At 45.0% G+C, this 23810-nt stretch overlaps 1 protein-coding gene across 1 annotated transcript in view; it reads left to right on the forward strand.

Moving 5' to 3' along the window:
* The window catches only part of PRRC2B (proline rich coiled-coil 2B), a 3584159-nt gene that overhangs the window by 3337442 nt on the left and 222907 nt on the right, over window positions 1-23810 (forward strand). The window contains exon 32 of the mRNA XM_044058194.1: window positions 22065-22149. Coding sequence (XP_043914129.1) covers window positions 22065-22149 — 85 coding nt within the window. The remainder of the gene's footprint in view (window positions 1-22064; window positions 22150-23810) is intronic.

Consider the following 23810-nt stretch of genomic DNA (forward strand, 5'->3'; position numbering starts at 1 on the left):
ATACACCTCAGCTACTCTTGCTATTAGAGCATTAATTTGTCAGTTCCACATGCTGAAATATCAACAACATACCATGGAACTCCTCAAACAAAAAATATCTTCTTTTCCTGCTTGTACAGAAAATAGAGTTGCAAGAGTGAATACGTTCTGCAAGTCAAGTAACTAAGCACACCTTAGAGTGGTTTTAACGCCCTAGAAGCATCTTGCAGGACAGCAGTCACTGGTTCTTTCCTTATAAGGCATGCTTGGCTTAAGGAACAGACCTTGCCAGAACACATCAAATCCAAATTATTGGACGCATCCTTGAACAAAGACAACTTATTTGGCACCAAGGCAGAAGAGGTCTTAAAAAGATGGAAGAAAAAGCTAAATCTGTGCAGACAGTTAAAGACTTCTTACAAGTCCAGCTACCGAGGTTCAGTAGACATTGCCCCTCCAAGCACTGGTCCTTTCCTGCCCCCTCCAGGTCAGCACAGTCCAGACCCAGGGGAAGCAGACACACCAGACAACATCCCCAGGGAATGCAGAGATCTAAGTTTTGGAGTTCCTCCTCTTCGAAACCAGGGAGTGCAAAGCCACCCCCTTATGGTAAGAACTCACAGTGACTTTACACTTCCACCCCATCCCTCTGCCCACCTGCTCATGCCCCTAGGAGGAACACTGTCTTTCCACGCAAGCAACTGGGCCACCATTACCAATGACTGATGTGTCCTCAACATAGTGTCCCAGGGATACAAGTTTTATTTCCACACACTGCCAACCCGACAAAGGTTCCCAGATCTTCCTCCAAACCAGTGGGTAGAGGCCAAAAAGCAAGTTCTTTCCCTCCTCTCCATGAGGGCTATAGAACATGATGTTCTTCGTGTTTCACTGTTGCAGTCATTACATTTGGGTTATCCTGCTGGCAGATTGCCCTCAGTCACCCTGAATTCCAAAGTCTTGGGTCCTGCGTCGGTTGCTGTCGCCTCTTCCCTGACATCAGGTCGTCAGGGGTATAAAAGATGCAGCCAACGCCATTTTCTTCAGTCTTTCTTGCCGCGCGGTGCCCAAAACAGAAGCAGTTGGCAAGTGCCGGTCGGCCGACTCCTGAGATTTTCGTGTTCAAGTTTCAGATCCGAAGTCTTCATTAAAAGCTAAGTACCCCGTTGGGGAAACTTTTTTCTTGCTCCAGACCGATGTCAGAAAAAGTTAATAATTGTATTTCTTGTGGGAAGCAAATACCTCATAAGGATTTTCATTCTCACTGTATTCCTTGCCTAGGCCTTGACCACAACAATGTTCATCGTGTTTCACTGTTGCAGTCATTACTCTTGGGTTGTCCTGCTGGCAGTCTTCCCGCAGTTGGCCTGAATTCCAAAGTCCTGGTCCGGTGTCTGTTGCTGTCGACTCTTCCCTGACGTCAGTGCGCCAGGGGTATAAAAGATGCAGCCGACACCATTTTCTTCAGTCTTTCTTGCCGCACGGTGCCCGAAGCAGAAGCAGTTCGCAAGTGCCGGTCGGCCAACTCCTGAGATTTTCAAATCCGAATTTAAGAACCGAAGTCTTCATTAAAGCGAAGTACCCAGTTGGGGAAACGTTTTTCTTGCTCCAGACCGATGTCAGAAAAAGTTAACAGTTGTATTTCTTGTGGGAAGCAAATACCTCATAAGGATTTTCACTCTTACTGTATTCCTTGCCTAGGCCCTGATCACAACGTTGCTAGTTGTCAGTTTTGTGCTAGATTTAACCAACGTACTATTAAGCGTCGGTTCTATTTTGCATTTCATTACTTTGGCCGAAGATTTAATTATATAATGCTGTTGGAACAGCCGACGACCAGAGTTTACAAAAAACGCAAGGAAAAGGATAGGCATCCGAGGTCCAAAACTGACGAGGCCTCCGTTAGGCCAGTCGCCGGTTCTCAGTGAGGTGCTTTCGCAGCCCCTGGCGCCCGCTACCTCAGAGCCACAGGCCGCTTCAGACTCCCACGTGGAGCCAACTGGGCCTCTGGATACTCAAGGTATTGGACACTCTGAAATCATTCCCTCAGATGGGTCCTGAGCTGCTGAGCAGGCATCGGCTTCTGAGGGTGTCTTCAGATCTACACAGCTATATGTTAAACCATCTTCAGCTTCAAAGACTAAAGCGGCTCTAAAGACAAAGAAACAAGTACAGCATTCTCCTACTCAGACTTCCTTGCCTAAAAAACAAGTGCTTAAAATGGCCGAAGACCTAATTACTTTGATCAGGGGTTCCCATCCCCCTCCTGATAAGAGGCCTAGGCAAGAGACAGAATATGATTCTTCTGATCAGGTTTCTATTTCTTCTGATTCCTCTTCTGAACAGGATTATTCTATGCCTCCCTATGAGGACTCTGATGCTGAAGAATCCATTCCTTCAGCCTCTCCTCCTAAGGATTATTCTTTTGGGGAAACCCTGCGTACCATGAGGGAGCATTTCCACTGGGAGAGCCAGGATTACTCTGAATCTAAGAAAAGGCTCAGAGACTTTCTGCTACTTCCTCAGCACAGGCCCCTTGCTATTCCACCTGTTCTAGACATTGTAGATGATGTATTTTCAGAGTCCGGCCTGTCCCCTGACTCTTTACCCCCTGCACCTGCTAAGCCAGACAGATACTACAGGGTCCCGGATTCTCATAAATTCCTATATAAAAACCCGCTGCTAACCCAGAAACTATTTTTCAGGGTCCCAAAGGGGTCAAAGCTTCCACTGCAAAAAACCCTGTCCCCTCTGATAGGGATTCTAGGTCACTGGACAGATGGGGGGAAAAAGTTTACACTTCTGCTAAATTGGCTGTAAGGGCTTTAAATTGTCAGTTTCATATGCTTAAATATCAGCAATACTTAATGTCACTGCTTAAACAGAAAATGTCGACAAATACTGAATGTTCAGAGAACAAAGAAATGCAGGATTTATTGCATGCAGCTGAACAAGTGGGAAAGCATACTTTGCAATGTGGTTATGATTCACTGGAGGCCTCTTGCAGGGCCGCTGTTAAAGGTTCTGTTATTAGAAGGCATGCTTGGTTAAAGGAACAGAATCTGCCTGATCATGTTAAAGCAAAATTATTAGATGCCCCATTACAGCATGATACTTCGTTTGGTGCTAAAGCAGAAGAGGTGTTGAAGAAAATGGAGGATAAAGTGAAATCCATGCAGGCAGTTAAGGATTTCTTACAGGTACAGCCACCCAGATTTAGCAGGAACCGGCCTTCTAAAAATTGGTCCTTTCCAGTGTCAGACAGACCACAAAGAGGCAGATACAGACATCCCAGAGGCAGATCTCCGCCCCAAGGCTCATACAGGCCTAAACAGTGGGGTGCTCCTACCTCCAAAAGTGGAGAAGACGAATCACAACCTTACAGGAAACAGTCCCCAATGACTTTCCTCTGCCAGATCCAAGCACTTTTCTTTTGGCAGCCCCCTTAGGGGGAAAACTAGCACTTTTCTCATCAAATTGGCAAATGGTTACCAAAGACAAATGGGTCCTGAACATAGTGTCCCAAGGCTACAGGTTCCATTTTCACACCCTACCAAAGGTAAAAGGAATGCCAGACCTGCCACACAATCAATGGGCAGAGGCACAAAAGCAAATTACAGCCCTCATGGACAATGAGGGGCCATTCAACAAGTACCACAAAAAGAGCAGGGGCAAGGATTTTACTCAAGACTTTTCTTAGTGCCCAGAAAGGACAAAACCTGGAGACCAATACTGGACCTGTCTATACTAAACACGTTTCTGGAGGTTCCAAAATTCAAGATGTTGACTCTACAGCAACTACTGCCCATGCTGGGCAAGAAGACTTGGCTCGTAACTTTGGACCTAAAAGATGCATACCTGCATGTCCCAATCAGACAATCTTGCAGAAGATACCTCAGATTCATAGCTGGCTTAATGCATTACCAATTCTCTGCACTGCCCTTTGGCTTATCTACTGTGCCCAGGGTCTTCACAAAATGCCTGGCACCAGTAATTGTATTTTGCAAACAAAGAGGAATTCAAATATATCCTTTCTTGGACGACTGCCTTATTCAAGCAGAGAACAAAGACATTTTTCTAAAGCATCTGGCATTTGTAAAAAGATTACTAATTTGCCTAGGGTACACAGTAAATGAAAAGAAATCAAAACTAGTACCCTCTCAAGAGATAATATTCCTAGGTGCAAGCTTAAATACAACTGCCCAGATGGCTTATCTCATGCCAGACAAACAAAAGCAACTGACTTCTTACTTCAAAAAATTGGCAACAAAAAGACCCAGTTATCTGCAAGGATAATCCTGCAGGCGTTGGGTTTCATGGCATCCTGCATTCTACTAATTCCATATGCCAGACTGCATATGAGGAAACTACAATAGTATCTAAAAAGTGTTTGGACTCAGCATTGCCACAGCCTGGAGACAGTAATTACCCTCATGCCCTGCCTGCAACAGGAGTTTTGATGGTGGGCAGAGGCCTGTCATCACAACAAGGGTCTGCCATTCACTTTACCCTCAGCCAGACAGACCCTGACAACGGATGCATCAGATTATGCCTGGGGGGCCCATATGGCAGGAAAATGTATTTAGGGCACATGGCCTGCAAGCCAGATGCATCTTCACATCAATCAAAAAGAGATGCTAGCTGTTCAGAATGCCCTGACAGCTTTCAAGGATCTACTTCATCCAGGACAGCTACTGATAGACAGACAATACCACGGTCATGTGGTACATAAACAAGCAGGGAGGTACACATTCCTACCCCCTCTGCAGACAAGTAATGACCTTATGGAACACAGCATTGACTTATCAAGTTCACCTGCAAGCACAATTCCTGCCAGGAAAAACAAATACTCTGGCAGACGAACTAAGCAGAAACCTCATGGATCCCCACGAGTGGAAACTGGATCCACAAGTCTTCAGCATGATAACAAGGAAATGGGGATGCCCAGAAATAGATCTGTTTGCCTCCCCTCACAACTGCCAATTACAGAGATTCTGCACAAGGATTTATCACAAACAAGCATGGAGAGTGGACGCCCTAGCCTTCAGCTGGAGAAAACTAGCGCCTTTCCTCCACTGCCTCTCCTTCCCAGGGTACTCCTAAAGGTCAGACTAGAGAAGCCAAAAATTATACTGATTGCACCAGACTGGCTACGCCAGCACTGGTACCCAATCCTAAAGAGCTTGTCTCAAGGTCCAGCATGGATATTGCCTCAAACCTCTCATTTGCTGACCCAACAAAACAATCAGATCCTGCACAGCCAACTCAGGACCTTAAATCTGGCAGCATGGCAGATAATGTAGCCATTCAGAACACTCCTCTTTCAAAAGCTGTTCGGGATGTTATCGGAGGCCAGGAGGCCCAGTACCAGAAAATTTTATGCAGAAAAATGGAAGAGATTCTGTGCTTGGAACCAGGAACAAGGCATTGACACGTATGTACCAAATATCCCTCAGATTTTACAATACCTAACTGAGATGCTGGACAAAGGCCTTTCTTTTTCATCAATTAAGATTCATGTCTCTGCCATTTCTGCCTATTACAATACGGAACCACCTATCTTTTCTCATCCTTTAATAAGGCAGTACCTCAGAGGGGCCAAAAACATCAGGCCTCCAAGGAGAGCACCAATTCCGGCATGGGACCTCAATTATGTCTTGAAAAAACTCACACTGCCTCCTTTTGAGCCAGCCTGAACAGTGGATATAAAGTTCTTATCCTGGAAAACAGCTCTGCTCCTAGCAATAACTTCTGCAAGACGAGTCTCGGAGTTGCAAGCACTCATGGCTGTGGAACCTTTTATCATTTTTCATCCAGGCAGGGTTTCTCTGAGGACAAACCCAACATTTATGCCTAAGGTGGTGTCCAGTTTGGCCCTCAACCAAACCATTCACTTGCCTACCTTTTATCCAAATCCACAGAACAAGGGTGAGAAAATTCTACATTCTTTGGACATACACAGGCTGCTATGCTTCTACTTGGACAGAACTAAAGCTTTCAGAAAGACTGAGCAACTTTGTGTCATATGCTGCAGGATCACAAGGAAAGGCTATCTCAAAACAGACTATTTCTAAATGGATAGGCCATTGCATCCGTTTCTGCTATTCTCAGCATGGCAAATCAGTGCCTATGGGCATTAGGCCTCATTCTACCAGAGCAGCAGCCACTTCAGCAGCCTTCCTTAGAGGAGTACCAACCAAAGACTTCTTAGAGGCTGCAACTTGGAGTTCAGTGCACACTTTTACAAAACACTACCACTTACCTCTTTACTCTAAATCCATAGCAGGCCTTGCCACTGCAGTTCTGCAGGGCTTCATAGCCTCTCCTAATCCTATTTAGCCCAGCCACCCATCCTCAGCTTTGGGATTCAACCCAAGAGTGAACGTAGTACAGTTGTGTACCTACCATAAATGTAGATGTTCGAGTGTATTCACTGTTGCAGTCCAGGATATCCTTCAAGGATGCATCTGCAGTCATCACATATGGGTTGTCCTGCCTCAGGCAGCCCTTCGGTCGGCCGGATTCCAAAGTCTGGGTCCGGCATCGGCTGATGTCGCCCATTCCCCGACGTCAGAGCGCCTGGGGTATAAAAGCGTCAGCCGACGCCATCTTCCCCAGTCTTTCTTGCCGCGTGGTGCCCGAAGCAGAAGCAGTTCGCAAGTGCCGGTCGGCCAGCTCCTGTAATTCAGCTAACCGAAGACTTCAAAAGCTAAGTACCCCGTTGGGGACTCTTTCTTGCCTCAGCCGATGTCAGATAAAGTTAATTGTTTAACTTGTGGGAAACAAATACCTCATAAGGATTTCCACTCTTTCTGCCTCCCCTGCTTAGGCCCAGACCACGACGTCTCGGCCTGTGCAGCCTGTGCTTCCTTCAACCGATGCACTCTTAGACGTCGGTCGGAGTTCGCAGAGGAGTTTTTTGGGGCTAGTTTCTCTTATAAAATGCCGTCGGAGACCCCGACTTCACATTTAACTAAGAAACGGAAAGACAAGGACCGACACGCGGCCTGCGGTTTCGGCTGAAACCGCGGCTAGGCCTACCGCGAGTGTCTCTGTCTCGGCTGATACAGAGTCCTTGGATCTTCCGAACCCTGAAACAGTACAACCGACAGCCTCGGCCCAGGAGGCTCCCGCCGAGTCGGTTTTGGAATTGCCTTCAGAGACTGGTGTTTTGGAAGCTTCCGACACCATACCACTAGACAAAGCTACACCAGCACGTGGTGCAGCTAGGCCTCCTGCATCCATGTCCATTAAGGCCTTCACCAGGACTAAAGCTGCTAAGCACACTAAAGCCATGACTCCCAGGGTTATTCCTCAGGGACCCTCTTCTAGTTCCCAGATACTAACCTTGGCAGAGGACCTTATCTCTTTAATCAGGGGCTCTCAGCCCCATCCGGACAGGGGCTCCCAACCTCCTCTAGACAAAAGACCCAGGGTAGATCCCCCTGATCCCCTCTCCTCAGAGGAGGACTCGGATGGCTCGGATAACTCCGACTACCAGGATGAGGCTTTTTCGGCCTACAAGGATTGAGATGCAGAGGAATCTATCCCCTCAGCCTCCCCTCCTGAAGAGCTTTCCTTTGGGGAGACCCTTCACTCTGAGAGATCATTTCAAATGGCAGGGCCAGGAATATTCTGATTCCAGAAAAAGACTAAGAACTTTTCTTCATTTACCTCCGCATAGACCTTTGGCTATCCCTCCTGTTTTAAATGTCATTGATGATGTGTACTCTGACTCTAGTATGACCCCTGACACTCTGCCTCCGGCTCCTGTTAAACCCGATAGGTATTACAGGATCCCGGACTCTCATAATTTTCTTTACAAGGCCCACTCTGCTGATACTGAAACTATTTCCCAGGGCCCTAAAGGGGTTGCAGCTGTTACTACTAAGAACCCACTCCCCTCTGCAAAGGAGTCCAGGGCTTTAGAGAGATGGGGTAAACAAAGTGTATACTTCTGCCACTCTTTCCATGAGGGCATTAAATTGTCAATTTCATATGATACAGTACCAAGAGTATTTGTTAGAAGAAATGCATAAGAAACTGTCTTCTACTGAACCCCTTGATCGCAAATCCCTTCAGGATCTGGTGCATAATTCCCAGCAGGTTAGCAACCATTTCTTGCAGTGTGGTTATGATGCATTGGAAGCTTCATGTAGGTCAGCAATGACAGGTGTAGTCATATGTAGGCATGCTTGGCTGAAGGAACAATCTCTGCCAGACCATGTTAAAGCTAAGCTTTTGGATGCTCCACTGGAAAAGCAAAAGTTATTTGGTTCCACTGCTCAAGAGGTCCTAAAGAAATTTGAGGAAAAGGCAAAATCTGTACAAACAGTTAAAGATTTTCTTCAAGTGCAACCACCAAGATTCAGCAGAAATTGGCCTTCCAAGAATTGGTCCTTTCCGGACACAGAAAGATTTCAGAGAGGAAGGAACAGGCGTGCCAGAGGTAGAGGGCAAGCTAGGGGCTCCTACAGAGGCCGTCAATGGCAACCTCCAAACCAAACAGGTAGTGCAGGACCTGCAACTGCTGCACAAGGACAAACTCAATGACTTTACTTTGACTCCGCCAACCAGGGCTCAATTAGAAGCACCTTTGGGCGGAAAGCTTTCTTTATTCTCAAAAAATTGGCACAGCATTACAAAAGACAAATGGACACTGCAAATAATAGACAACGGATACAGGTTCCATTTCCACACATTGCCAAAAAGAAAAGGCATGCCTGGTCTACCACCAAATCAAAGGGCAGAGGCTTTGAAACAAATCTCAAGCTTACTACAAATGAAAGCTATAGAAAAAGTTCCTCTTTCAGAACAAGGCCAAGGATTTTACTCCAGACTATTCCTTGTTCCAAGAAAAGAAAATCAATGGAGACCAATTCTCGACTTGTCCGCACTGAACACTTATCTCATTGTGCCAAAATTCAGAATGCTGACTCTACAGCTACTCCTTCCCATGCTGGGCAAGGGGTCTTGGCTGGTGACTCTAGACCTCAAGGAGGCATACCTGCATATCCCTATCAGACAAAGTTGCAGAAGACACCTCAGATTTCTTGCAGGGTCAGAGCATTATCAATTCTCAGCATTGCCCTTTGGCTTATCTACTGCGCCCAGAGTATTCACGAAATGCCTGGCATCAGTAATAGCACACTGCAGACTTCAGGGGATTCAAATATACCCATATCTGGACGACTGCCTTATACAAGCGGACAGCCAACACACTTTGGTAAAGGACTTAAATTATGCCATCAATCTTCTGCAGGCCTTGGGATATACAGTCAACATGCACAAATCAAGACTTGTTCCATCCCAAAGAATAACCTTTTTGGGTGCGGATCTAGATACAACCACCCAAATGGCTTATCTCACAGAAGAAAAACAAAGACAACTACCGGATTACTTCAAGAATCTGACAAGACAAACCCAGCTGACTGCAAGGAAAATCCTGCAGGCCCTGGGTTACATGGCATCCTGTATTCTTTTGATCCCACAAGCAAGGCTACATATGAGGAAGCTACAGTGGTACCTAAGGAGTTTATGGACTCAGCACAGTCACAGTTTAGAAGCTTTAATCCCAATCATTCCATGCCTTCAAAAGGAATTTCTGTGGTGGGCTCAGGCCAGCCAGTATAACAGGGGGTTGCCCTTCACAAAGCCAAAAGCCTCCCAAACTATTACAACAGATGATTCAGACCTAGGTTGGGGAGCACACATGGAGGGCAGAGGTATTCAAGGACAGTGGTCTCAGAAGGAGCTACACATGCATATAAATCAAAAAGAAATGCTAGCAGTGATACATGCAATCGAGGCCTTCAAACTCTTTCTACATCAAGGCCACCTACTAATAAGGACAGACAACACCACAGTTATGTGGTACATAAACAAGCCAGGAGGTACCCATTCCTACCCACTCTGCAGACTGGCAATGAATCTATGGGATCTTTCCTTGAAACTCAATATACAGCTGCAAGCTCAAGTTTGTGCCGGGGAAAGACAATACACTGGCGGACAGGTTAAGCAGAAATATCATCGATGCGCACGAATGGATGCTGCACCCAGACATTTTCTTACAGATAACACAATCTTGGGGGAGGCCGGACATAGATCTATTTGCATCCCCCCACAATCATCAGCTGAAGAAATTCTGCTCAAGGACATACCACCCACAAGCGTGGAAAGTGGACGTTCTCTCTTTCAGCTGGAGAAATCTAACAGTGTATGCATTTCCACCAATTCCATTAATGACCAAGGTGTTACTGAAGATCAGGACAGAGCAGCCAAAAGTAATTCTGATAGCTCCGGACTGGCCAAGACGGCACTGGTACCCACTGCTAAGGAGCATGTCACGTATGAAACCATGGCCTCTTCCTCTATGGCCACTTTTTCTGACACAGCACAGATGCAAAACTCTACATTCCAACCTGAGAACCTTGCAACTGACAGCCTGGAGAATACCTTGACTCCTCCTCAGGATAAGCTATCCCAGAGAGTGAAGGACATTATTATGGAAGCTCGCCGCCCTTCCACAAGAAAGGCATAAATGGAAGAGATTTCTCATTTGGAACACCACAAAGGGCCTGGATACGACAGTGATGAACATGGCACATATCCTGGAATATTTAGCAGAAATGTTCCACAATGGTCTGTCTTACTCTTCTATTAAAATTCATGCTTCAGCAATTTCAGCAGAGTACAATACTGATCCACCTGTCTTCTCTCATCCTCTCCTAAGACAGTTTCTAAGAGGAATCAAAAACATCAAACCTCCTCGGAAACCACCTCTACCTGCTTGGGACCTTAACTTAGTGTTGGAAAAGCTAACGCTGCCTCCCTTTGAACCAGCAGCATCTGCAGATCTACAGTACCTTTCATGGAAGACTGCCTTCCTTCTGACCATAACCTCAGCAAGAAGAGTTTCTGAGTTGCAGGCCCTGATGGCAGTACAGCCATTTATTATTTTTCATCAGGACAGAGTTTCACTGAGAACTAATCCTACATTTATGCCAAAGGGTGGTATCCAGGGTTTCATTAAACCAAGCCATTCACTTGCCTACCTTCTTCCCTAATCCACAAAACAAAGGGGAGAAACTTCTGCACACCCTGGACATTTACAGACAGTTGCGCTACTACTTGGACAGAACTAAAGGTTTCAGAAAAGCTGACCAGCTGTTGGTAGCATATGCTCCTGGTACTCAAGGAAAAGCAATTTCCAAACAGACAATTTCAAAATGGATAGGAAATTGCATCCGCTTTTGTTACTCCTTTCATGGAAAGACTGTACCAACTAACATTAGACCTCATTCCACGAGAGCCACAGCCACCTCCACAGCCTTCTTAAGAGGGTGGCTACCAAGGACATTTTAGAAGCTGCCACATGGAGCTCCGTGCATACATTTGCCAAGCATTACAATTTACCTTTATATTCCAGATCCAGAGCAGGCTTTGCTACGGCTGTCCTGCAGGGTATCTTAGCTACACCATCCTTTTCTTAGTTCCTCCACCCCCAGATTGGCTATGGTATTCTACCCATATGTGATGACTGCAGATGCATCCTTGAAGGACATAGTACAGTTTTGTACCTACCATAAATGCAGATGTCCGATAGGTATGCATCTGCAGTCAGGTTTACCCTCCCTCCTTCCCCTCTATGGTATTCTTGGGTACTTACTCCCCTAATAGCTAGCTGGGGGAATCTATTGTGGTGTATTTGTTTATATATATATATATATATATATATATATATATATATATATATATATATATATATATATTATTGTGCATGTTTGGATTTTTATTTCATTTCTCCAAATTTAGCCTTCCTTAGAGGGCACCTGGGGCAAGAAAAACTGAGGAAGATGGCGTCGGCTGACGCTTTTATACCCCAGGCGCTCTGACATTGGGGAATGGGCGACATCAGCCGACGCCGGACCCAGACTTTGGAATCTGGCCGACCGAAGGGCTGCCTGAGGCAGGACAACCCATATGTGATGACTGCAGATGCATACCTATCAGACATCTACATTTATGGTAGGTACAAAACTGTACTTTACCCTCCCACCGTCCCCCTTTCTTTTGCTGAGGTTTATCTGTACTTCACTATTCTAAACAACCTATATGTGGTGTATTTGCTTGTAAATGAAGGAAATGTTTCTTTACTGCATGTATTTTTATTGGCATAATATATTTAGCCTATCCTTTTGGGGGCACCTGACATCTGGGGCAAGAAAAACTGAAGAAAATGGCGTCGGCTGCATCTTTTATACCCCTGGCACACTGACGTCAGGGAAGAGGCGACAGCAATCGACGCCGGACCAGGACTTTGGAATTCAGGCCGACTGCGGGTAGCCTGCCAGCAAGATAACCCAAGAGTGATGACTGCAACAGTGAATACACTCGAACATCTACATTTATGGCAGGTACACAACTGTACTTTTCTAGTTCTCGGTCTTGTGCTAGATTTAACCAATGCACTATTAAGTGTCGGTACGATTTTGCATTAAGCTACTTTGGGCAAAGATTTAATTATACAGTGTCGTCAGATAGCCGTCCGACTACTGGAGTTCACAAAAAAAAACGCAAAGAAAAAAGACAGGCAACCGAGGTCCAAAACAGACGACAAAGCGTCTAAGCAAGTCGCCGGTTCGCCAGTTCTCAGTGAGGCGCTTTCGCAGCCCCTGAAGCCCGCTATTTTAGAGTCGCAGGCCGCTACCGACTCCCACGTGGAGTCGGCCAGGCCGCTGGAACCTCAAGGTATTGGATCCTCTGAGAGTGTTCCCTCAGATGGGTCCGGAGCCGCTGAGCAGGTATCGGCTTCTGTGGGTGTATTCAGACCTAAACAATTATATATTAAACCAACTTCAAAGGCAAAGACTAAATCACCTTTAAAGGCAAAGAAACAAGTTCACCAGCCACATGGACAGGCCTCCATGCCCAAAAAACAGATGCTCAAAATGGCCGAAGACTTTACTACCTCAGGGGTTCCCATCCCCCTCCTGATAAGAGGCCTAGGCTAGAGACAGACTATGAATCTTTAGATCAGGTTTCCATTTCTTCTGATTCCTCTTCTGATCAGGCATATTCTCTTCCCTATATGAGGATTCTGATGCTGAAGAATCAGTTCCTTCAGCTTCTCCTCCTGAGGACTACTCTTTTGGGGAAACCTTGCATACCATGAGGGAGCACTTCCACTGGGGAGCCAAGATTTTTCAGAATCTAAGAAGAGGCTCCGAGACTTCTTTTACTACCTCAACACAGGCTTCTAGCTATTCCACCTGTGTTAGACATTGTAGATGATGTGTTCTCAGAATCTAGTCTGACCCCTGACTCCTTACCTCCAGCTCCTGTTAAGCCGGACAGATACTACAGGGTCCCTGACTCTCATAAATTTCTTTTCAAAAACCCTACTGCAGACCCAGAAACCATTTCTCGGGGTCCCAAAGGGGTCAAGGCTTCTACTGCAAAAAGCCCTACCCCCTCTGACAGGGATTCTAGGGCACTGGATAGATGGGGAAAAAAAGATTTACACATCTGCTACCTTAGCTATAAGGGCCTTAAATTGCCAGTTTCATATGCTCAAATATCAGCAATATATCATGACACTGCTTAAACAGAAAATGATGGCAAATTCTGAATGTGCAGAAAACAAAGAAATGCAGGATTTATTGCATGCAGATGAACAAGTTGGAAAGCATACTTTGCAATGTGGTTTTGATTCTCTGGAGGCCTCCTGCAGGGCCGCTGTTACGGGTTCTGTCATTAGGAGGCATGCTTGGTTAAAGGAACAAAATCTGCCTGATCATGTTAAAGCAAAATTATTAGATGCTCCATTACAACATGATACCTTGTTTGGTGTTAAGGCAGAAGAGGTGTTAAAGAGAATGTAGGACAAAGCTAAATCTATGCAAACGGTCAAGGATTTCTTACAGGTACAGCCACCTAGATTTTGCAGACACTGGCCTACAAAGAATTGGTCCTTTCCAGTCTCAGACCTCAAAGGGGCAGATCCAGGCACCCTAGAGGCAGATCACAGCTGCAAGGTTCCTACAGGTCTAAGCAATGGGGTGCTTCTACCTCCAAAGGTGGAGAAGACAAATCACAACCATACAGGAAACAGTCCCAGTGACTTCCCCCCTGCCTGCACCAAGCACTTATCTTCTGGCAGCACCCTCAGGGGGAAAACTAGCACTTTTTTCCTCAAAATTGGCACATTATAACCCAGGACAAATGGGTTCTAGACAGTGTCACAAGGCTACAAGTTTCACTTCCATACCCTGCCAAGGGCAAACGGTTGACCGGACCTGCCAAAAAATCAATGGGCAGAGGCTCAAAAATAAGTCGCAGCTCTCATGGATATGAGGGCTATTCAGGAAGTGCCACAGCAAGAGCAGGGGCAAGGATTTTACTCAAGACTGTTCTTGGTACCCAGAAAGGACAAAGCATGGAGACCAATTCTGGACCTATCTATTCTAAACACTTTCCTGGATATACCAAAATTCAAGATGCTGACCTTGCAGCACCTTCTGCCCATGCTGGGCAGCAAGGCTTGGCTCGTGACTTTAGACCTAAAAGAGGCATACCTGCATGTCCCAATCTGACAATCATGCAGAAAGTACCTCAGATTCAAGGCTGGCTCAAAGCATTACCAATTCTCTGCACTGCCCTTTGGCTTATCTACTGCGCCCAGGGTCTTCACAAAGTGCCTGGTACCAGTAATTGCTTACTGCAGACAGAGGAATACAGATATATCCTTACTTGGATGACTGCCTCATACAAGCAGAGAACAAGGACATTCTACTTCAGCATCTGACGTTTGTGAAAAGACTTTTAACATGCCTAGGGTACACAGTCAACAAAAAGAAATCAAAACTAGTACCCTCTCAAGAGATAATATTCCTGGTTGCAAGCTTAAATACAACTGCCCAGATGGCTTATCTCACTCCAGACAAACAAAGACAACTGACTACCTATTTCAAGGAAATGGCAGCAAAGGCCCAGTTATCTGTAAGAAAAATTCTGCAGGCTTTGGGCTTCATGGCATCCTGCATCTTACTAATTCCATATGCAAGACTGCATATGAGGAAAATTCAGTGTTACCTAAAAAGTGTCTGGACACAACATTGCCACAGCCTGGAAACGATTACTCTCATTCCCTGCCTGCAACAGGAGTTTCGATGGTGGGCAAAAGCTTGTCACCAAAACAAGGGACAGCCATTCTCACTACCCCCAGCCAAGCAGAGCCTAATGACGGATGCTTCAGATTATGCTTGGGGGGCACACATGGCAGGAAGAGGCATTCAGGGCACCTGATCCACAAACCAAAAGCATCTACATATCAATCAAAAAGAGATGCTAGCTGTTCAAAATGCCCTGATAGCCTTCAAGGACCTACTTCATCCGGGACAACTACTGATAGACAGACAACGCCACGGTCATGTGGTACATAAACAAGCAGGGAGGCACGCATTCTTACCCCCTTTGCAGACAAGACATGGCTTTTTGGGACACAGCATTGACTTACCAAGTTCATCTACAGGCACAATTCCTGCCAGGAAAGGAAAATACTCTGGCAGACAAACTAAGCAGAAACCTCATGGATCCACAAGTCTTCAGCATGATAACAAAGAAATTGGGACGCCCAGACATAGATCTATTTGCCTCCCCTCACAACAATCAACCAAAAAGATTCTGCACAAGGACCTATCACAGACAAGCTTGGAAAGTGGACGCCTTTTCTTTCAGCTGGACAAACCTATCAGTATATGCCTTTCCTCCACTGCCTCTCCTCCCCAAGGTACTTCTGAAGGTCAGACAGGAGAAACCAAAAATGATTCTGATTGCCCCAGACTGGCCACGCCAGTACTGGTATCCAAGCTTAAGGAACTTGTCCCATTGCCCAGCCTGGACCTTACCTCAAATACCTCATCTACTGTCCCAGCAAAACAGATTCTGCACAGCCAACTCAGGACCCTAAACCTGACAGAATGGCAGATAATGTAGCCATACAAACCACACCTCTCAGTAAAGCTGTGATGCATGTCATTTTAGAAGCCAGAAGGCCTAGTACTAGAAAATCCTGTGCTGGGAAATGGAAGAGATTTTGTGCTTGGAACCAAGCTCAAGGAAGTGATACAGCTCTCCCAAACATTCCTCAGATTTTGCAATACTTAACTGAGATGCTGGACAAAGGCCTATCTTTTTCATCAATTAAAATCCATGCCTCTGCCATTTCAGCTCATTACAATACAGAGCCACCACTCTCTTCTCATCCTTTATTAAGGCAGTACCTCAGAGGAGCCAAAAACTTAAGGCCTCCATGGAGAACGCCAATACCTGCATGGGACCTAAACTATGTCTTGGAAAATCTCACCTTACCTCCTTTTTGAGCCAGCTGCTACTGCGGATATAAAGTTCTTATCTTGGAAAGCAGCTCTGCTCCTAGCAATAACTTCTGCAAGACGAGTTTCAGAGCTACAGGCTCTCATGGCTGTGGAACCCTTGATCATTTTTTATCCAGACAGGGTCTCTCTGAGAACAAACCCTACAGTTATGCCTAAGGTAGTATCCAGTGTAGCCCTTAACCAAACTATTCATTGGCCAACTTTTTATCCAAATCCACAGAGCAATGGGGAGAAAATTCTGCGTTCTTTGGACGTACACAGACAACTTAGATTCTACTTGGACAAAACTAAAGTTTTCAGAAAGAACAATTACTAGTGGCATATGCCGCAGCATCACAAGGAAAGGCTATCTCCAAGCAGACTGTTTCAAAGTGGATTGATCACTGTATTCGTTTCTGCTACTCACAGCATGGCAAACCAGTGCCTAAGGGCATTAGGCCACATTCAACCAGAGCTGCAGCCACTTCTGCAGCTTTTCTAAGGGGAGTACCAACCAAAGACATTTTAGAGGCTGCTACTTGGAGTTCAGTACATACCTTTACAAAACATTGCAATCTGCCTCTTTACTCTAAATCCAGGGCAGGCTTTGCCACTGCAGTTCTGCAGGGCCTCATAGCCGCTCCTAATGCTGTTTAGCACCAGCCCCCCAACCATAGCTTTGGGACTCAACCCAAATGTAATGACTGCAACAGTGAAACACTAAGAACATAGTACAGTTGTGTACACTTACCATAAATGTAGATGTTCGAGTGTATTCACTGTTGCAGTCCAGGTTACCCACCCGCCATCCCCCTTATTTTTTGCTGGAACTTATCTTTACTTCTCTAATCTATACAACCTAGGTGATGTATTTGCTTACAGATGAAGGTAAAGCTTATTTTGGTGCATGTATGTTTTATTTACATATTTTTAGCCTACCCTTTTGGGGGCACCTGACATCTGGGGCAAGAAAAACTGAAGAAAATGACATCGGCTGCATCTTTTATACCCCTGACGACCTGACGTCAGGGAAGAGGCGACAGCAACCGACACTGGACCCAAGACTTTGGAATTCAGGCCGACTGAGGGCAACCTGCCAGCAGGATAACCCAAATGTAATGACTGCAACAGTGAATAGACTAGAACATCTACATTTATGGTAAGTGTACACAACTGTACTTTCCTGCAGAACAAGTAGGCCAAGGTTTCTACTCCAGACTCTTCCTGGTACCCTGAAAAGAGAGGGCACATGGCGCCCTATCCTCAATCTATCCATTCTAATCACTTTTCTGGTGAAACCAAAATTCAAAAGGCTCACCTTCCAGCAGCTTCTACCTATGCTTTCCAAGGATGCTTGTTTAGCCTCCCTAGACCTAAAAGAGGCCTACCTACACATCTCTATCAGGGAGTCATGCAGGAAATATGTATGTTTCAGGGCAGGATCTATGCACATTCAGTTCTCTGCGCTTCTTTTTGGCTTGTCTACTGCTCCCAGAGTATTCACAAAATGTCTGGCTCTTGCCATTGCTTTTTGCAGACAAAGAATTATTCAAATTTACCCATACTTAGCCAACTGCCTGATTCAGGCAGACAGGAAAAGCTGTTACAGCACCCGACCTTTGTAAAAGACCTACTGACCTTCCTGGGGTGTACGATCAAAGAAAATAAATCAAGACTAGTCCCCACACAATTGTACTCCTGGGAGCAAGCCTGGACACAGCATCCCAGATGGCATTCTTTACTCAAGAAGAACAAGCCTTACCTGACAGGCTACTTCTCTGAACTAGCCACCAGAACCCAGTTATCCACAAGGAAAATCCTGCAAGCTCTAGGGTTCATGGCCTCTTGCATTCTACTTTTTCCATATGCCAGACTGCATATGAGGAAACTACAATGGTACCTAAAAAGCCTTTGGTGTCAGCACTCTCAAGACCTGGAAACATATACCAATGATACCTTTCTAAGCAAAGATTTTCTTTGGTGGGCAGCAGCATGCAACCACAACAAGGGACTTCCCTTCTCATAACCCCACGCCGCCCAGACCCTCACCACAGATGCATCAGACTGTGCCTGGGGTGCTCACCTGGACGGCAGGTGCATTCAGGGCCAGTGGAGCCCAAATAAAATACATTTGCATATCAACCAAAAAGAGATGTTAGCTGTTCAGCATACCCTGATCGCTTTCAGACCCCCTACTCTCCCCGGAGCGTCTCCTGATCAAAACAGACATATCAAGATAAAAGAAATGACCAGCCAAAAACCACTGTGCCAAAGGAAAAGGATCCACAAACGATCTCCACTCAGTAGTACTGTAATGCTTCTTTAATAAAGTTCCACCTCAAACCGATGAAAAACAACAATAAGAACACAGAGTTGATAAGAACACAAAGCGCTTTCACCTAGTTCAAATACCAAGCTTCCTCAGAACTCTAAAACAATGTAATAATTCACCTTAAATAGCTAAAAATACATTGTGACAACCCTTCCCCACCCAGCAGATTTTTTAAAAACATATACGACCCTGTTTTTACAGGTAAGACCTGGTCCACTAAATTAAAAACGTTAAAAATCCATGAATAATGTCTTGACAGTCACAAAATACAAATAAATGCATATGCATAAATAAATAAATATATAGTTTCTGTAACAGAAAATAATCGACAATCATAATAATTACAATTCACTTTACAAATCATAATCTAGCAGCTCTTAGTTTTAAAACACTGCCAATATTGATGTTGTTTAATCCCGGGGCTTTACCAGCATCTAGTTCAAAAAACGTTGTCCATGTTTTAGTATTAGTAAGTTTTTTTGTATTGGAGCAAGTTTGCACAGACCCCCAGGGTGGTAGTTGGGAATCTAAATTGGAATATAGGGAGTTGCTCTGGCAACTTAAACTAGATGCTGGTAAAGCCTCGGGATTAAACAACATCATCAATATTGGCAGCGTTTTAAAACTAAGAGTTGCCAGATTATGATTTGTAAAGTGAATTGTAATTATTATGATTGTCGATTATTTTCTGTTACAGAAACTATATATTTATTTTATGCATTTATTTGTATTTTGTGACTGTCAAGACATTATTCATGGATTTTTAAAGTTTTTAATTTGGTGGACCAGGTCTTACCTGTAAAAACAGGGTCGTATATGTTTTTAAAAAAATCTGCTGGGTGGGGAAAGGGGTTGTCACATGATGTATTTTTAGCTATTTAAGGTGATTAATTACATTGTTTTAGAGTTCTGAGGAAGCCTGGTATTTGGACTAGGTGAAAGCGCTTAACTCTATTGTGTTCTTATCAAATCTACTGTGTTCTTATTGTTGTTTTTCATCAGTTTGAGGTGGAACTTTATTAAAGAAGCATTACAGTACTACTGATTAAAACAGACAACAACACAGTGATGTGGTATATCAACAAGCAGGGGGAGGGACTCACTCTTATCCTCTCTGCAGGCTCGTGATGACCCTTTGGCACACAGCCTCAGCCATGCAACTACACCTGTTAGCACAATTCCTGCCAGGCTCTCTAAACTCTCTGGCAGACAACTTGAGCAGAAACCTGCTAGACCACAGAACCTTCACCCTTGTAATCCAGAAATGGGGCACCCCGAAGGTTGACCTCTTTGCCTCCCACTCCAATTATCAGTTCAGCACCAGGAAACCTCACAGCAAGGCCTGGAAAGTGGATGCTCTATCTTTCCAGTGGATAAACCTCTTGGTCTATGTATTTCCCCCTCTACCACTCATTTCAAGGGTACTGCTCAAAGTAAGGGAGGAAAAACCAAGGACAATCCTGATTGGCCATGCCAGCACTGGTACCCAGTGCTGTGCAGCCTGTCACCATAGCACCTACCTCAGATCCAACGTCTTCTGACATGGAGGGAAGGAGAATTCATGCATCCCCAATTGCAGACCCTTAACCTGGCAGCCTGTCTTATTCCCTGACTTCTCCTCAAGCTGCCAGCCTAAGCAAACAAGTTCTAGATATTATACGTGAGGCCAGACACCCCAGCACTAGAAAATCCTATGCTGACAAGTGGAAAACGTTTTGGCGCTGGAATGGCACAGCTCTCCCTACCTTTCATCCTGGGTTACCTGGCAGACCTAGTGCACAGGGGTCTATCCTTCTCTTCTATTAAAATTCATGCCTCTGCCATCTCTGCTCATTTCAGCACAGAGCCACCTGTCTTCTCACACCCTCTTATCAAACAGTTCCTAAGAGGGGCTAATAACTTAAGGCCACTCAGAAGAGCTCCTAACCCAGCTTGGGACCTTAACTTTGTTGGAAAAGCTAACCCTGCCCCACTTTGAGCCTGCAGCTTCAGCAGAGTTAAAATTTCGCTCTTGGAAGATGGCCTTGCTTCTGGCCATCACTTCAGCTAGAAGAGCATCAGAGCTACAAGCACTTAGGCTGTAGAGCCCTTCATCATTTTCCATGCTGACAGGGTCTCCCTCAGGACTAACCCATCCTTCATGCCTAAAGTGGTGTCCAGTGTGGCTCTCAACCAATCCATTTGTTTGCCCACCTTTTTCCCTAACCCACAAAACAAGGGGGAAAGGATTCTGCACACTCTAGATGTGTACAGACAGCTCAGATTGTACCTGGACAGGACCAAATCTTTTAGAAAAACTTATTAATTGCTAGTCAGCTTCGCTGCAGGAGCAGAGGGCAAGGCCATATCCAAACAATCTCCAAATGGATAGCACACATTATCCATTTCCGCTACAGACAGCACGGGAAACCACCCCCAAATGGGTCAGGATGCATTCCACCAAAGCAACCTCCACCTCTTCAGGTTTTCTCAGAGGGGTCCCCACCAGGGACATCCTGGAGGGTGCAACATGGACATCTGTTCATACCATCACCAAGCATTACCACCTGCTTATCTTCTCCAAATCCAGGGCAGTCTTGCAGGGCATCCTAGCCAGCCCCAGTCTTCTTGACTGCCTCCACCCTTTTCTTCAGCTTTGGGAATCAACCCAAATGTGATGACTGCAACAGTGAAACGCGAAGAACATAGTACAGTTGTGTGCAGTTACCATAAATGTAGATGTTATAGTGTGTTCACTATTACAGTCCTGGTTTCCCTCCCTCCATCCCCCTTGTCTCTGTGTGTGTCTCTCTCTCTCTCTGTCTGTCTGTCTCTCTCTCTCTCTCTCTCTCTCCTCTCAAGGAAATTTTGGTATTTACTTTCTACTGGTGGTGTTCTTCCACCGTAACCTAGCTTCCTACTGGGGGCTCTTGACAGGGCAAGAAAAACTGATGTAATGGCGTCGGCTGCCTGATTTATACCTCTGACGACCTGACGTCAGTCCTGGAGCAACAGCAACCGACACAGAAATACTAAGCCTCTGGTATTTGGGCTTACTGAGGGCTACCCCTGGCAGGATAACCCAAATGTGATGACTACAACAGTGAATACACTCGAACATCTACATTTATGGTAAGTGTACACAACTGTACTTTGGCATTATTTTATTTGCATGTTTCATTTTGACTTTAAACAAAATTAAATTGATTAAAACTGTTGCTGCGAGTTAATATTTTTGGGTAAAGTGAGTGTTTCTGATTAGTAAAGGTGCATTATGACTGACTTGAATACTATAGTAGTGGTAGCAAGTGCTCAGTGTGTCATTGAGGTCTGTGGTACATTTAACAATACATTGTGAGGTACGGGGCTGATGTAAAAATCTTTTTCTTTGTTTGTAGGCCTGGTTCTGCAAGCCCTAGTGGAAAATCGTCTGGTTTGACATCAAGTATGAATCCAATGCAGGGGCACTATGCTGCTCAGCAGGTAGAATAGAACAAACTTTTACATATATTTTTGTTTTTACCATGCTGTGTCTAATTACACACTGTACTTTGGAGATCAGTAGAGAAAACCTTAGTACCAGAAGTGCAGTTGCCATAAGTAAATTTGCAGAAGTGTACATTGTGTAATTAAGTGCAGTGCCTACAGTGGTACATTTACATATAAAAGTGACTAATGAAATGACTGTAACGGTGACATGAGGAGCGCTGTCACTGTCTGGAAGACATTGCCTAAGTTTGTCCTAAAGGATTTATTTTTTATATAACAGAGTAGAACATTTTAATGTAAAAAAGAGCCACTGTAGTGGTACAGAAGACAGTGTAGTCAGTCTTACTGCTTGGTCACTTCTTTCATCAGTCTTATGTTTTGTGTGATTCTTATCCTCTCTGTAGGATTTGACCCCCCCCCCCCCATACACACACACACACTGTCACTCATTCTCCAGGTTACTCTTCTTTTTTCTCGCTTCTTGTTTTACTTCTGTCCTGTCTGCTTGACTGAGCTAGAGGGTACTCTTCTGTCCTTGAACTCCATGTGCTTACATTCACCCTCTTTGGCCAGTGCTCCCAACCTGCCTCGAGGTCTCTTGTCACTACTGCCCTGTGTCCCTACACTCTGTGCTACATCTCCCTCCCTCTAGGCTTAGTGCTAGTTCTCTCTCTCTCTCTAGCCTTATTCACACTTTTTCCTTTCTCAAGCTTGAAGAGTATCTTGTCTGTTTGTTTAGTTCTGCATCAGTTGTATCCCCTGGTCTTCTCTCAATTTGCCATCTGCTACTAGGTAAAATGCTTAAGTTCTTTAGTTTTCTACAACCTTCTCTCTTTAAGCCTCTTGACATCTCTGCCCACTTCTTTAGATGTTTGCTTCATTGCTTGTGCTCAATGTGTCCTCCATTCTTTCTGCTCACTCATTGGATTGCTTCCCCACTTTGGATTCCTGCCCTGGAGCTTCTCACTTGTGCTTTCAGCTTTCTTACATTTTTGTTCCTACCCTTTATTTGATGACACACTTCTGTTCTTCATTCACTGTCAACCTCCTCCCTTTCCATTTTCCTTAGAGCATGCATCTTCCTTTCTCTTATTACTTACACTGGTCCTTTTTAATTACTGTTTTGTCCTCTTGTGTTCTACTGTGTCGAATCTCCCTAATCTCTGTTTCTGCAAGGTGTTGCTTTGCCGTTACTGATGGCTCCTTAGCCCAGTTGTTTGACCGACTGATGTGGCTATTCATATATGTATATTACCTGAAGCATGGTTGCCTTTAGCACCATTAGATGAGTTTAGAGGCTTTGATGAGCACATTGTTTCTTATTTTTAAATAGGCAGTGATGTCATTGTCCATAAAGGGAGAATGAAACAGGGAAAGTGCAGCGGGAGAGTAGAATGCATCAAATGTCTAACAAGTACATGTACATTCACTACTGAGTCTGGATTTCTTCTCCTTATTCTTCATCTGCTTTTGTGAGTCTTCTGTGGACCAGCAAATGTCCATTTGCTTGTTTCAGAGGCATTGCCTTTGCCACTGGCCCTCCCCTGGGCATGATGGTATCAGTTGGCTTTTTGCTTATTCTTTTCCACTGCTGACAATGCAGCTGGTTTACTGGCACACCTGTGTTGTGGGCATTAGTCTGATTGTCCCGTCAG

The sequence above is a fragment of the Protopterus annectens genome, chromosome 16.part0 (assembly GCF_019279795.1).
Source record: "Protopterus annectens isolate FY-2018-M chromosome 16.part0, PAN1.0, whole genome shotgun sequence".
NCBI lineage: Eukaryota > Metazoa > Chordata > Ceratodontiformes > Protopteridae > Protopterus > Protopterus annectens.